The sequence below is a fragment of the Cygnus olor genome, chromosome 14 (genome assembly GCF_009769625.2).
Source record: "Cygnus olor isolate bCygOlo1 chromosome 14, bCygOlo1.pri.v2, whole genome shotgun sequence".
Lineage (NCBI taxonomy): Eukaryota > Metazoa > Chordata > Aves > Anseriformes > Anatidae > Cygnus > Cygnus olor.
Window position 1 is genome coordinate 12334454 of NC_049182.1, and position 15779 is coordinate 12350232.

Genomic DNA, 15779 nt, shown 5'->3' on the forward strand with positions numbered 1-15779 from the left:
ACACGTTTAAAAGAGTCAAACGCCTGATGACAAAATAAACAATAAAAGGTACCTGTAAATCCCTCGGGTGAGTGTGCTGTCTCAAAGATCACTTGTCACAGCAATCGCCTAGGTAATACCCACCCCAAGAGTTGTATTTTGGGAATAAATCCATGCATTAGAAGTGGATTTTTTGCAAGGCAAATGAGAACATCTTGGGAAGAGGGTGTTCTCCTGCCAGAGAAGGGTGGGGTGGGTTTGTCTGAGTCACGCTAAGATCGGTGAGAAAAGAGAGATGCTGCCCGAGCCCCTTTGCAAGGGCTCCTGGCCTGACAGGTTGTGAATTGGAAACAATTTCAATCCATTCAAGAAAACAGTCCAAGAACTAGAAAGAAAGGGAACCACCTAGCGATCACTGGCAACGTTCATGGACCAGCTCATTCTGGATGCTGGACACTTATAGTAGTACACAGCTTTTTAGCTAAAGGGCCTGAAAATCATTTATTTACTATGCATAAAAAGTTGGAACCATTTTAGGGAAGGACATTAGGAAAAAGTAGCCTTAGATAAATCTCATTTTCAGATAAAAGGCAAACAGAAGCATTGTTCATTCGCACTTTTAACAGTATAGTACGGGAAGTTAAAGATAGTTTCAGAACAGAGAAATCGGGCAGTTTGTCTCTGTTTTTGCGGTTTTGCAGAGATCTCCGTGTACTTTCGCACGCCGGCCGCCTGGTGCCGCTGCTGACCGCAGAGGCTCCGCGCAGCTCCCGGCTCCACGGCCCCTGGGCTCGACCAGCCGGGGCTGCTCCGCTCGGGGGTCGGCGGGATAGACCGACACCTCCGTCCTGCTCACGGAGGGGGAAGGAAGGTTAGCCGAGAGGGAAATGGAGCTGAGAAAGAGGGAGGAACCGCTCCCAGGGCGAGCGTTATTTGTGATACTGCTCCTCTGCGTGTCGGGGGGGAGAGCAGAAACCGCCCGGTACTCTGTGCCCGAAGAGGCGGCAAGAGGCTCCCTTGTGGCAAATATCGCTAAGGATTTGGGACTGACCGCTGAGGAATTGTCGACTCGACAGGTCCGACTCGTTCCTGAAGGAGAAAAACAGTATTTTCAACTGGATCGGCACACCGGGGATTTGGTTGTGCGAGAACAGATGGATCGGGAGGAGCTGTGCGGGCAGAGCGAGCCATGCCTGGTACGTTTCGATGTGTTGTTGGAGGGTCCACTGCAGTCCTTCCGCGCCGAGGTAAGCCTCACAGACATTAATGATCATGCTCCCGTGTTCTTAAATAAAGAGATAATTTTAAAGATCTCGGAAACTACAAAGCCGAAAGCTCGTTTTTTACTGGAAAGTGCTCAGGATCCAGATGTGGGCAACAACAGTGTTCAGCATTACAGCATCAGCTCGAACGGTTATTTCCATATCTACACCCGGCAGCGTAGTGACGGCAGGAGGCACGCCGAGCTGATGTTGGACAGAGAGCTAGACCGGGAAAAGCAGGCAGAAGTGGCTTTCAGCATCACGGCTGTGGATGGTGGGTCTCCACCGCTCTCTGGTACAGCCGTAATCCGCGTGGTAGTCCTGGATGCAAATGACAACATTCCAGTATTTACGCAGAGCCTGTATAAGGTCCGAGTATTAGAAAATAGCTCCGAGGATACCTTGGTGGCAGTGGTGTCTGCTAAAGATTTAGATTCAGGAATGAGCGGGGAAATAGCCTATTCCATAGTTCAAAATTCAGAGGATAATCGAGAGACCTTTAAAATAAATCCAGAGACAGGGCAGATTCGACTCAAAAAAACACTGGATTATGAAGAAACAAAGACTTACGAGATAGACGTGCAGGCCACGGATGGAGGAGGCCTGTCTGCGAACTGCAAGGTGGAGGTGGAGGTGCAGGACGTGAACGACAACGCCCCCGAAGTAACAATCACCTCCCCCACCAGCAGCCTCTCCGAAGCGGCCCCGCCGAACACGGTGGTGGCCCTCTTCAGCGTGCGGGACCGGGACTCAGGGGACAACGGCAGGACGAGCTGCGAGCTGCTGGGCGAGCAGCCCTTCAGCATTTTGCCACTGGTGGGTGAAGCGTACGCGCTAGTGACATTGGAGGCGTTGGACCGGGAGGAGGTGTCGGGGTACAACGTGACGGTGCGGGCCAGTGACGCGGGTACTCCTGCGCTCTCAACATCGGAGACGCTGTTGGTGCGGCTCTCGGATGTGAACGATAATGCGCCTACCTTCTCCCAGGCCATTTACAGCATGGTGCTACGCGAAAACAAGCCCGCTGGGACGATCCTGGGCCGCCTTAATGCCACGGACGCCGACACAGGTGAAAACGCCCGTGTGAGCTACATGCTGGTGCCGACTTCACTGGGGGTCTCCGCTGCGTGGTCCTTCTTGTCGGTGGAGGCCGAGAGCGGCATAGTGCGGGCTCTGCGTCCAGTGGACTACGAAGAGGTGCACGCCTTCGAGGTGACCGTGCGCGCCGCTGACGGGGGCTCGCCGGCGCTCAGCGCCGAGGCGCTGCTGCGGGTGCTGGTGCGGGACGAGAACGACAACGCGCCCGTCGTGCTGCACCCGCCTCCCGACGGCAGCGCGGCGGCGGGCGAGCTGGTGCCGCGCTGGGCGCAGGCGGGTTACCTGGTGGCCAAAGTAGTGGCAGTGGACGCAGACGCGGGGCAGAACGCGTGGCTCTCCTACGAGCTGGCCAAGGCGACGGAGCCGGGGCTCTTCCGCGTGGGGCTGCACAGCGGCGAGGTGCGCACGGCGCGGGCCGTGACCGAGCGCGACGCGCCCAGGCACAGGCTCGTCGTGCTGGTGCGAGACCGCGGGCAGCCGCCGCGCTCCGCCACCGCCACCCTCGCCATCGCCCTGGTGGACGGCTTCTCTGAAGCCTTCCTGCAGCTTTCGCAGGCTCCCGCGGGAAGCCCGCAGCAGGAGGAGGGCGACCACGACCTTCTCACCACCTACCTCATCGCCTCCCTCTGCTGCGTCTCCTCACTCTTCCTTGTATTCGTCGCTGCCTTTTCGGGGACCACGCTGTGCAAGGGTCGCCTCTGCCCTGCGCTCCCGAACTCCTCGGCCCGCAGCTCTGCTGACAGCGACTTGACCGCCGATGCCAGGGACGTGGCCGGCAGGGGAGACCTGTGGCCGGGTTACCACTACGAGATGTATTTGACCAGCGGCTCGGGGCAGAGCGACTTCAAGTTCCTGAGGCCCGTCCTGCCGAGTCCGCAGAGTCCACCAGGCTGCGCGGAAGCTGGCAAGGGCGCTATGCTTGAGTGCAGCCCGCAGCGCGCTGGCCAGAAGGGAGCCGAGCAGGGGACAGCAGTCCCTCCGTCGCTCTAACTGCCTGCCCGCCCTCCTCAAGCCCGGGCAGTTGCAGCGCGCATGCCTGCACGGCAGAGCGGGAGGTGCGTCTGTGCTTGCACCTGTCTGGGAGTGTTTCCCGTGTCTCGTCCCCACCATGCGATCTCGAGTAGATGTAGTGATGTCCTGTTTTGCTGCGTGCATAATACCTGACAGGGAGATCCACGCGGAGGCCCCTTCCTGGTTTCTCAGAGCGGAGAAGGCGGGCGGGTGCCTCCGGACAAAGCCTCCGCCCCGCTGTGCGGGGTTGAAAGGACTTCTCCTAGTCCTCCTTGTCCTTCTCCTTGGCCCTCGGAATTGTGTTTGTCCTTGTGTTACCGGCGGGTTTGTGGCAGGGCGCCGATGTCGGCGTCGCGGCGGGCTCCGGCAGATCGTAGCGGGCAGAGAGGCTGTGAGCTGCGGGCGCTACCGGTGCGTTTGTGTCAAGCTCGGCGTTTGCGCCCGCTGCGGGCTTTACCTTTGCCTTTGAGTGTGTGCGGCGGGCAGCGGGACATGTATACATGTGCGCGATGGAGCGTGGCTGCGAGAGGCAGCGGCCAGGAGCAGGAGCAGGAGCAGTCCACAAGGAGAGGTGAAAAGTCCTTCACTTGGGGAGAAAGAATCCCTTGTTCCAGGAAAGCAGCCTAGTGGAAAAGGCCCGGGGGGTCCCGATGGACATCAAGATGAACCTGAGACAGCAGTGTGCCCTTGCCATAAAGAAGGCTAATGTTATCTCACGTTGCATCAGCGGAGTATCTCAAACAGGTTAAGGAAAGTCGTCCTTCTTCTCTGATCACCATTGATTAGGCAAGACCCTGTCTACTGTTTCAGAGCTGAAAGGAATCTAGCTCATGACACTTACCATTGTTTCCTGGAGACTAAACCTGCGCTTGTAATTGGCCTAGCAAGTGACCCTCTGAGAAGTCAGATGTATGATTTTCTTCACCCCCCAAGAGAAAAATAAATTAAATGAAATGAAAGAAACTTAAGTCTTCTTCCTTCAGGAAATGATATGTTCCATCTCGGCAGTAGATTTTCTGAAATGCTTCATTAGTAGGGTTTGGCTCTTTATATTGGCTCGTTAAGTTCTATGGCTCCTTAAATTCTTTGGCTCCTTAAATTATTTGTCCTGCTTGTTAGGGAACGATGTGGACCTCATCCTGTCCTTTTTCTAGAATGTAACATAAGGGTGAGACTGAGCAGACAAAGATCATTCTCACGCCAATGCAGCTTGGCCATCCTGCCTTAAAAGCAAAGCAAGTCACGCTCATGTAATGCACTTTAACCATGTTCCCATGTCAGCAGGGAAAGGATGGTGTGAGTCCTGTGTTTCAATGCAACACGAGTGCTGCTCTCTTTCTTAGCTGGGTCCTCGATCTCCCTGCCTGAGATGCGTGGCCACTCTGTGTATTTGTGATGTGTGCTCCTAAAGATTGGCCAGCTAGAGAGGTGCTTAGACTGAGTGCTGTCATATCCAGGGGACAGAAAATATGTGCACAGTCAGAGATCCCTTTGGTTTAGAAAAGGAGGGTTGGCTGTCTCCTGGAGATTGCCTCAAAACTCTAGGAGCAGTCATGAATCTGAGATAGGCGGTAACTAACGCTGTGTGACCATTAGTCTGTCTGGATTCTAAGGTAAATGAACGAGGACTCTGTCCATAGATAAACTTTAAAAGGCTCTCCCAGTTTTACCACATCATTTTCCTTCCCATTTCCTGTAGGTTCTCCATGGCACGAGAGTGCAGTCATGACATGATTTTTAATGGTTTTAATTGCATGGATTTAGAAAGCTCTCATTCTCCTTTTTCCCTTTCTTTTTCCTGTATGAGTTGTGTTTGAGCATTGTGTTTCCTATTCCCCTGAAGAAGGACTGTCACCAGAAGGAAGAAGAATAGGTTACTGGAACGACGGTGGTATGCCACTGAACAATTGGAAAAGCTCACGCTGCTTTGCACTGCAGTCATAAGCCGCATGACCGCCAAGCAGTACATGCTTTCCTGTAAAGGTGACCTGGAAAGAACACCCGAGCGCGATTCCTGCCACAAAAAGGCTGCTGCTGTTGGGAGAGTCCTTGTAGCGATGTTGTTTGCAGGCAAGCTCTGTGAGCACGCCGGCGTTTGGCAAAGGCTGAGAGACGGCGGCCAGGAGCGCGTCCCGTTCCGGAGCAGTCCCGCCGCGGGCCGCAGGGTGGTGCTCCTGGCCAAGGCGGCGGCGAGCGGCTGCGGGCGGGGAGGCGGCCGAGCCCAACGCAGCGCAGCACAGCGCAGCCGGGAGGCGGCGGCGAGCGGTCCTCCGCGCCGTCCTCCGCAGCATCCGCTGGCGGTCCCGGACGGCCACGCTGCGGGCCGCCAGCCGGCCTCGGCGAGAGGGAGAGAGGGAGGCCGCGAGGGAGGGCGCCCGCCGCTTCCCGCCGCGCTGCTGCCGGGCGCCGCTTCCCGCGGAGGACTGCGGCAGACGGAGGGTGTCCGCCGCCCCGCCATGGCGTCTGCAAGGCAAGTGCTTTGTGTGTGTGCTTTGCTGTGCGTGCCGCGCGTTCGCTGCGAGCCCATCCGCTACTCCGTAGCCGAGGAGGGGGAGAGCGGCTCCGTGGTGGCCAACGTGGCGGAGGACGCGGGGCTGACCCCGGCGCAGCTCTCGGCTCGCCGGGCACGCATTGCCTCACCGGCCGGCCGGCAGCACTTTCGCTTAGAGCGCGCCACCGGCCGCCTCGACCTGGCGGAGCGGCTCGATCGCGAGGAGATGTGCGGCCGCTCGCTTACCTGCACGCTCGCCTTCGAGCTCCTGCTCGAAAACCCGCTGCAGTTCTTTCGGGTCGAGGTGGCCGTGGAGGACGTCAACGACCACTCGCCGGTCTTTCCCGAGGAACGAGTCACTTTTCAGATCCTGGAAACCAGCGACCCTGGCTCACGTTTCCCCGTGGAGGCGGCTCAGGACCTGGACGTTGGCAGCAACAGCATCCAGGCTTATAGCATCACTCCTGAGAACGAGTACTTCAGTGTTTCTTTTAAGGATCCGAAAAACAAGCTTATAGAATTGGTTTTGGAAAAGCCTCTAGACAGAGAGGAGCAGCCAGAGTTGCTTTTCAGTCTCATTGCTACAGACGGTGGCTCTCCACCTAGGAGCGGGACCACCGAAATACACATTGTGGTTCTGGATGTAAATGACAACGCTCCCATCTTTACTCAGGACGTGTATGTTGGTCAGGTTTTGGAAAATGCCCCAATGGGCTCTGTGGTTCTCAGTGTCACGGCTACCGATCCAGATGTGGGACTGAATGGTGACATCTCCTACAGGTTCAGCCAAGCAGTCAGTGAGGGCCAATTGGCTTTCACGATTGACACCATGAGTGGTGAAATTCGAGTCACAAAGCCCATGGATTTTGAGACCACACAGAAATATGAACTCAGTGTGCTGGCAACTGATGGTGGGGGCCTCTCAGGCATGTGCAATGTGATGGTGGAGGTGGTGGATGTGAACGACAATGCGCCGGAGCTGGTGGTCAGTTTCTTCAGCAGCCCCCTCCCTGAGAACACACTGCCTGGGACACTGGTAGCTGTATTTGCTGTGAGAGACCAGGATTCTGGTGTGAATGGGGAGATCACCTGTGCCCTTGAAGACCAGCTCACCTTCTCCCTGAGGCCAGCCTATAAAAATTACTATGAGCTAGTGACCGTGAGCACATTGGATCGGGAGGAGACAGCTCAGTACCTTGTGGTCATCAGAGCAGCAGATGCAGGGTCTCCTGCTCTCACCACTACCCAGACCTTCACGGTGGACATCTCTGATGTCAATGACAATGCCCCTGTCTTCAACCAGACATCATACACCATGTATGTGCATGAGAACAATATCCCTGCAGTGCTTGTTGGGGCTGTCAGTGCAGTGGACTCAGACGCAGGACCCAATGCCAAGGTGATCTATTCCCTGAGGCCTGTGCACCCTGCAGAGCGGGACCCCTGCTCCTGCATCTCCGTGAACTCAGAGAACGGACATGTGTTTGTGCTGCGTCCACTGGACTATGAGCAGGTGAGGCAGCTTGAGGTGCTGGTGAGTGCCACCGATGCGGGGTCCCCTCCCCTCAGCACCAACGTCACCGTCTGCCTCCTCGTGGTGGACGAGAATGACAATGCCCCACTGGTGTTGCACCCTACACAGGACAGCAGCCCGCCATCCAGTGAGCTGGTGCCAGCCTCGTCCGAGGTGGGGGACCTGGTCACCAAAGTGGTGGCCGTTGATGCCGACTCTGGTCAGAACTCGTGGCTTTCCTTCCATCTTCTAAGGGCCACAGACCCCGGGCTGTTTGCTGTGGGTACCCAAAATGGGGAGGTACGGCTGAGGAGGCCAGTGACAGAAAGGGATGCCGTGAAGCAGAAGCTTGAAGTGCTGGTGCGTGACAATGGGAGGCCACCACTGTCGGCCACTGCAGCACTGAGCATACTCCTCCTCAACGGCCTCTCACAGGAACACCTGCCACAGCAGGAGGTGGCTGTGCAAGATGAAGACAGCTCCCTGACAATCTATTTAATCATTTCACTGGTCTTTGTCTCCCTCCTTTTCCTCACATCTGTCGCAGCCTTTGTTGCTTGCAAGGTGTGCAAGAGAAAGGAGCTGAAAGGAGGGCGCGTGCTGTATGGCACAGGCAACTTGCAGAGCAGTCTGGCTGATGGGGCTGCTGCTGGGACCCTGCCCCACACCTATTGCTACGAGATCAACCTCACCACGGGCTCGGGCAACAGCGAGTTCAAGTTCCTGAAGCCCATCCTCCCCAGCCTGCCACCACAGCACTCTGGCACAGGCAGGGGTGTTGATGACACAGAGGATTTCCCACCAGTCCTTAACTCCATGGGGGATGCAGCCTTGGACATCTCTGGTCCATCATCGGTTGGACACTTTAATGGGCTTCTCTTTAACTAGGCCTGAGTCCATGCAGTGAAAGGCTTCATGCCTTGGAGCTGGAAGGGATCTGGCTCATGACACTCAGTCTTGTTTCCTGGAACAGAATCTGATCTTACAATTGGCCGCATGAATAACCTTCTAACAAGAAGAAGACCTTATGTCTCACCCTGTCCTATTCTGTGCTGTAACACAGTGTTGAGGTTAGGCAGAAGACAAGGCACTATAAACCTCCTCCCTTGCTTTCAGGATATGAATGGCTTTATTCCTGTGTTTCCCTGCAGTGCAAGTGCTCCTCTCTTTCTTTGCTGAGTCCTGGATCTCTCTGTGTGAGACATGTGAGCACCAAGTGTTTTTGCACTGTGTGGTCTTCCACCTCGATTGGCATGAACCATGTTTTGTACTGAGTTCCGCCGTCTCATCCTCTCCAGGACACAGTAAAAATGTGGAGAGCCAGACTTTGCAGTGGTCCATCTGCTGGGGATTGACTCAAAACTATAGCAGCACTAAAGATTCTAGCACAGACTCTAAGTATACAGAGCTTTGACTGTGATCATATGTTTGGGTGGATTGAAAGTTGAGTCGACACATTGCCTCAGAGGACCTTTGTCTACATGTAGAACCAAGATAGACTAAAAGTAGAATCCAGTTTGGTGTCATTGTTTTCATTCCTGCTTGCTGGTGTTCCTCAATGAGAGTTGAGAGCTATCATGGTATGGTTTTCCAGGTTTTTGTTAGAATACTTACATTTTCCTTTTTTTCCCTTTCTCATCTGGCTATGTGTTTAAACATTGTCTTACCAATTCCCCTTAAGAAGGACTGACACCCAACCTATAGCAATGGGTTGTTGGAAAGAAGGTGTTATGGGACTGGATCCTTGAACACCCTCATGTTCTGTTGTGTTGCATTATACACTGTGTCATTTTTAAGCTGGTATACCTTTGCCTGTAAAAGTGAAATGATATGAATGCCTGAGTGCCATTCTGGTAATAAAAAGGATGCTGTTATGGAGAGCATCTTTATAGTAGTGTTCTTTGCAGGAAAGCTCTGTAAAGGATTCAGGTTTTTTCCGAAGTCTGGGTGCTTTTTCATTTATTATATATATTTTTACTTGGTTCAGTCTTGTTTCCTGAAGATTAAATCTTCATTTGTAATTGGCTTTACAATTGACCCTCTAACACTTAGTCAGATATATGTTTTTCTTCACCCTTCCAAAAAGATTAAAAATAAGAAAAATATAAGAAAACTATGGCCTTTCTCCTCAGGCAATGATATGTTTCAGCTCTGATATTGGCTTTTCCAAACTGCTTCATGAGGAATATTTTAGCCAGGTTCCCTGGCTAAGTACTTTTCATTAGGTAAAACCTTGGCTGTCACCCTGTTTTATTCTGTGCTAAACACAATGTTGTGGTTGGGCAGATGACAGTGCAGTATAGCCCTCCTCCCTTGTCTGCAGGGAAGAAAGGCATTAGCCCTGTGTTTCACTGCAGTGCAAGTGCTACTCTCTTTGTTTGCTGAATCCTGGATCTCTCTGTGTGAGACCTGTGAGCACCATGTGTTTTTGCACTGCATTTTCTTCCACCTCCGTTGGCAAGAAGCATGTTTTGTACTGAGTTCCGCCATCTCATCTTAACCACGGCACAGCAAAAACATGCAGAGGCAGACTTTGCAGTGGTCCATCTGCTTGGGATTGACTCAAAACTATAGCAGCACTAAGTATTCCAACATAGACTCTAATTATACAGGGCTTTGACCGTGATCATTGTGTTTGGGTGGATTGAAATTAAAGTCTACACATTGCCTCAGAGGACCTTTGTCTGCAGGTGAAACCAAGATAAACTTTAAAAAGGAAAACCCATTTTGTTATCATTGTTTTCATTCTTGGTTGCCAGGTTTCCTCTACTGCAGTGAATTGCTATCGTGGCATGGGTTTCCAGGTTTTTGTTAGAATGCTTAAATTTTCCTTTTTTCCCTTTCTCCTTTGGCTATATGTTTTAGAATTGGCTTACGAATTCCCCTTTAGAAGGACTGACACCCAACCTATAACAATGGGTTGTTGGAAAGAAGTTGTTATTGGACTGGATATTTAAATACCCTCATGTTATGTTGTGCTGCATTACACACCATATCATTTTTAATCCAGGATATCCTTGTCTGTAAATGTGGAATAAAATGAGTGCCCGTGTGCCATTCTGGCAATAAAAAGGATGCTGTTGAGGAGAGAGTCTTTGTAGTAATATTCTCTCTAGGAAAGCTCTGTAAAGCACCCATTTTTAGTTTTCCAAATTCTGGTAGGGTTTTTTTATTACATGGTTCCTTGATTGAGGTATTGTAATGGGGGTACGTATCCGTTACCATGAGACGTGGCTGCTGGTGCCTGGAGGGAAAGAGTGGGTACCAGGGATTTGCCAGAATGCCTCTTGCTGGTCTTGTGAGCACTGAGCATAATAAGTGGTGGAGCAGCTTGGCCCAGAAGGGTGGTGATCAGTGGCACAAAGTCTGGTTGGATGCCAGGAAATCTTGGTGTACATCATGCGTCAACAGTGTTTGCATTCCTGTTTACCATCCTTATAAATAATCTTGATGATGGAACAGAGTGTAACCCCTTGTAAGTTGGCAGGTGCCATAAAATGGGAGTGGTTGTGGAGGTGTCAGTGTTGGCTACAGCAGGGGGTGTTGCTGTCATTGAAAGAACCAGGAGAAACCAGGTGTTTGAGCATTGTTTTTCCTATTCCCCTGAAGAAGGACTTTCACCACAGGAAGAAGAAAAGTTGAACAGGATGTTGGAACGACGGTGGTATGGCACTGAACATTGGGAAAAGCTCACGCTGCTTTGCGCTGCAGTCATAACCCGCATGACCGCCAAGCAGGACGCGCTTTCCTGTAAAGGTGACCTGGAAAGAACACCCGAGCGCGATTCCTGCCACAATAAAAAGGCTGCTGCTGTTGGGAGAGTCCTTGTAGCGATGTTGTTTGCAGGCAAGCTCTGTGAACACGCCGGCGTTTGGCAAAGGCTGAGAGACGGCGGCCAGGAGCGCGTCCCGTCCCGGAGCAGTCCCGCCGCGGGCCGCAGGGTGGTGCTCCTGGCCAAGGCGGCGGCGAGCGGCTGCGGGCGGGGAGGCGGCCGAGCCCAACGCAGCGCAGCGCAGCGCAGCCGGGAGGCGGCGGCGAGCGGTCCTCCGCGCCGTCCTCCGCAGCATCCGCTGGCGGTCCCGGACGGCCACGCTGCGGGCCGCCAGCCGGCCTCGGCGAGAGGGAGAGAGGGAGGCCGCGAGGGAGGGCGCCCGCCGCTTCCCGCCGCGCTGCTGCCGGGCGCCGCTTCCCGCGGAGGACTGCGGCAGACGGAGGGTGTCCGCCGCCCCGCCATGGCGTCTGCAAGGCAAGTGCTTTGTGTGTGTGCTTTGCTGTGCGTGCCGCGCGTTCGCTGCGAGCCCATCCGCTACTCCGTAGCCGAGGAGGGGGAGAGCGGCTCCGTGGTGGCCAACGTGGCGGAGGACGCGGGGCTGACCCCGGCGCAGCTCTCGGCTCGCAGGGCACGCATTGCCTCACCGGCCGGCCGGCAGCACTTTCGCTTAGAGCGCGCCACCGGCCGCCTCGTCCTGGCGGAGCGGCTCGATCGCGAGGAGATGTGCGGCCGCTCGCTTACCTGCACGCTCGCCTTCGAGCTCCTGCTCGAAAACCCGCTGCAGTTCTTTCGGGTCGAGGTGGCCGTGGAGGACGTCAACGACCACTCGCCGGTCTTTCCCGAGGAACGAGTCACTTTTCAGATCCCGGAAAGGGGCGACCCTGGCTCGCGATTCCCTGTGGAGGCGGCTCAGGACCTGGACGTTGGCAGCAACAGCATCCAGGCTTACAGCATCGCTCCCGAGAATGAGTACTTCAGTGTTTCTTTCGGGACTCACAGTGACGATGACAAGTATGTCGACTTAGTCTTAGATCAAACACTAGACAGAGAGGAGCAGCCAGAGTTGCTTTTCAGTCTCATTGCTACAGACGGTGGCTCTCCACCTAGGAGCGGGACCACCCAAATTCATATCATAGTTCTAGATGTAAATGATAATGCTCCTACCTTCACACAGAAGCATTACATTGGATGTATTTTAGAAAATGCCCCAACAGGTTCTGTGATTCTCAGCGTTGCTGCAACCGATCCAGATGTGGGACTGAATGGTGACATCTCCTACAGGTTCAGCAATGTTCTGGGGGACATCCAGTCCACATTCACAATTGACACCAAGAGTGGTGAAATTCGAGTCGCAAAGTCCCTGGACTTCGAGGCCACACAGAAATATGAACTCAGTGTGCGGGCAACTGATGGTGGGGGCCTCTCGGCACTCTGCAAGGTGTTGGTGGAGGTGGTGGATATGAATGACAATGCACCGGAGCTGGTGGTCAGTTCCTTCAGCAGCCCGGTCCCTGAGAATGCAGAGCCTGGGACAGTGGTTGCCCTCTTTGCTGTGAGAGACCAGGATTCTGGTGTGAATGGGGAGATCACCTGTGCCCTTGAAGACCAGCTCTCCTTCTCCCTAAGGCCAGCCTATAAGAATTACTATGAGCTAGTGACCGTCAGTACATTGGACCATGAGGAGACAGCTCAGTACCTTGTAGTCATCACGGCGGCAGACGCAGGGTCTCCTTCTCTCACCACTACCCAGACCTTCACAGTGGACATCTCTGATGTCAATGACAATGCCCCTGTTTTCAACCAGACATCATACACCATGTATGTGCATGAGAACAATGTCCCTGCAGTGCTTGTTGGGGCTGTCAGTGCAGTGGACTCAGACGCAGGACCCAATGCCAAGGTAATCTATTCCCTGAGGCCTGTGTACCCTGCAGAGCGGGACCCCTGCTCCTGCATCTCCGTGAACTCAGAGAACGGACATGTGTTTGTGCTGCGTCCACTGGACTATGAGCAGGTGAGGCAGCTTGAAGTGCTGGTGAGTGCCACCGATGCGGGGTCCCCTCCCCTCAGCACCAACGTCACCGTCCGCCTCCTCGTGGTGGACGAGAACGGCAATGCCCCACTGGTGTTGCACCCTGCACAGGACAGCAGCCCGCCATCCAGTGAGCTGGTGCCAGCCTCGTCCGAGGCGGGGGACCTGGTCACCAAAGTGGTGGCCGTTGATGCCGACTCTGGTCAGAACTCATGGCTTTCCTTCCAACTGCTGAGGGCTACAGATCCTGGGCTGTTTGCTGTGGGTACCCAAAATGGGGAGGTGCGGCTGAGGAGGCCAGTGACAGAAAGGGATGCCGTGAAGCAGAAGCTTGAAGTGCTGGTGCGTGACAATGGGAGGCCACCACTGTCGGCCACTGCAGCACTGAGCATACTCCTCCTCAACGGCCTCTCACAGGAACACCTGCCACAGCAGGAGGTGGCTGTGCAAGATGAAGACAGCTCCCTGACAATCTATTTAATCATTTCACTGGTCTTTGTCTCCCTCCTCTTCCTCACATCTGTCGCAGCCTTTGTTGCTTGCAAGGTGTGCAAGAGAAAGGAGCTGAAAGGAGGGCACGTGCTGTATGGTACAGGCAACTTGCAGAGCAGTCTGGCTGATGGGGCTGCTGCTGGGACCCTGCCCCACACCTATTGCTACGAGATCAACCTCACCACGGGCTCGGGCAACAGCGAGTTCAAGTTCCTGAAGCCCATCCTCCCCAGCCTGCCACCACAGCACTCTGGCACAGGCAGGGGTGTTGATGACACAGAGGATTTCCCACCAGTCCCTAACTCCATGGGGGATGGAGCCCTGGACATCTCTGGTCCACCATCTGTTGGACACTTTAATGGGCTTCCCTTTAAGTAGGTCTGAGTCCATGCAGTGAAAGGCTTCATGCCTTGGAGCTGGAAGGGATCTGGCTAATGATATTCAGTCTTGTTTCCTGGAGATTAAATCTGCCTTTATAATTGGCTTCACATGTGACCCTCTAACACTGAGTCAGATGTGTGGTTTTCTTCATCCCTCTAAAAGGATTAGAAATAAAAAAAAAAAAAAGAGAACTAAGGCCTTTCTCCTCATGCAATGATGTGTTTCAGCTCTGATATTGAGTTCTCCAGAGTGCTTCATGAGTGATCCTGACTCCCTGTGTAAATGCTTGACATTCGGAAAAACCTTGACAATCACCCTTATTGTGTGCTGAAACACAGTGTTAAGGTTGGGCAGATAAGAGTGCAGTATAGCCCTCCTCCCTTGTCTGCAGGGAAGAAGGCATTAGCCCTGTGTTTCACTGCGATGCAAGTGCTGCTCTCTTTCTTTGCTGAGTCCTGGATCTCTCTGTGTGAGACATGTGAGCACCATGTGTTTTTGCACTGCATTTTCTTCCACCTCCGTTGGCAAGAAGCATGTTTTGTACTGAGTTCCGCCGTCTCATCTTCTCCAGGACATAGCAAAAAATGTGGAGAGCCAGACTTTGCAGTGGTCCATCTGCTTGGGATTGACTCAAAACTATAGCAGCACTAAAGATTCCAGCACAGACTCTAAGTATACAGAGCTTTGACTGTGATCATATGTTTGGGTGGATTGAAAGTTGAGTCGACACATTGCCTCAGAGGACCTTTGTCTACATGTAGAACCAAGATAGACTAAAAGTAGAATCCAGTTTGGTGTCATTGTTTTCATTCCTGCTTGCTGGTGTTCCTCAATGAGAGTTGAGAGCTATCATGGTATGGTTTTCCAGATTTTTGTTATAATGCTTAAATTTTCCTTTTTTCCCTTTCTCCTTTGGCTATATGTTTTAGAATTGGCTTACGAATTCCCCTTTAGAAGGACTGACACCCAACCTATAACAATGGGTTGTTGGAAAGAAGTTGTTATTGGACTGGATATTTAAACACCCTCATGTTATGTTGTGCTGCATTACACACCATATCATTTTTAAGCTGGTATACCCTTGTATGTAAAAGTGAAATGAAATGAATGCCTGAGTGCCATTCTGGCAATAAAAAGGATGCTGTTGTGGAGAGAGTCTTTGTAGTAATATTCTCTCTAGGAAAGCTCTGTAAAGCACCCATTTTTAGTTTTCCAAATTCTGGGAGGGGTTTATTATTATATGGTTCCTTGAATGAGGTTTTGTAATAGGGGCACATATCCGTTACCACGAGATGTGGCCGCTGGTGCCTGGAGGGAAAGAGTGGGTACCAGGGATTTGCTAGAATGCCTTTTGTTGGTCTTGTGAGCACTGAGCATAAGAAGTGGTGGAGCAGCTTGGCCCAGAAGGGTGGTGATCAGTGGCACAAATTCTGGTTGGATGCCTGGAAATCTTGGTGTACATCATGGGTCAATACTGGTTGCATTCCTGTTTACCGTCCTTATAAATAATCCCAATGATGGGACAGAGTGTAACCCCTTGTAAGTTGGCAGGTGCTATAAAATGGGAGTGGTTGTGGAGGTGTCAGTGTTGGCTACAGCAGGGGGTGCTGCTGTCATTGAAAGAACCAGGAGAAAAGGGCTGACAGGAGCCTCATGGAATTCCACAAGGAGAGGTGCAAAGTCCTTCTCTTGGGGAGGAACAATCCCATGTTCCAGAAGAGCAGCCTTGTATAAAAGACGTAGGAGGT

At 53.1% G+C, this 15779-nt stretch overlaps 3 protein-coding genes across 3 annotated transcripts; all 3 read left to right on the forward strand.

The window, feature by feature from the left end:
• Positions 1-502: 502 nt before the first annotated feature.
• On the forward strand, positions 503-5165 carry LOC121077690 (protocadherin beta-16-like). Its single transcript, XM_040573098.1, has one exon. The coding sequence runs from the start codon at positions 867-869 to the stop codon at positions 3327-3329; it is 2463 nt and encodes an 820-aa protein (XP_040429032.1). The 5' UTR covers positions 503-866; the 3' UTR covers positions 3330-5165.
• Positions 5166-5182: 17 nt separating this feature from the next.
• On the forward strand, positions 5183-8361 carry LOC121077681 (protocadherin beta-4-like). Its single transcript, XM_040573078.1, has one exon. The coding sequence runs from the start codon at positions 5300-5302 to the stop codon at positions 8240-8242; it is 2943 nt and encodes a 980-aa protein (XP_040429012.1). The 5' UTR covers positions 5183-5299; the 3' UTR covers positions 8243-8361.
• Positions 8362-11021: 2660 nt separating this feature from the next.
• Positions 11022-15182, forward strand: LOC121077679 (protocadherin beta-15-like). The gene has a single exon (XM_040573075.1). It carries the CDS (start codon positions 11077-11079, stop codon positions 14026-14028), a length of 2952 nt encoding a protein of 983 aa, XP_040429009.1. The 5' UTR covers positions 11022-11076; the 3' UTR covers positions 14029-15182.
• Positions 15183-15779: the final 597 nt, after the last annotated feature.

Bases quoted from the DNA above. Each gene is read 5' to 3' on its own strand.
- LOC121077690 (XM_040573098.1), top strand. From the start codon at position 867: ATGGAGCTGAGAAAGAGGGAGGAACCGCTCCCAGGGCGAGCGTTATTT.
- LOC121077679 (XM_040573075.1), top strand. From the start codon at position 11,077: ATGACCGCCAAGCAGGACGCGCTTTCCTGTAAAGGTGACCTGGAAAGA.
- LOC121077681 (XM_040573078.1), top strand. From the start codon at position 5,300: ATGACCGCCAAGCAGTACATGCTTTCCTGTAAAGGTGACCTGGAAAGA.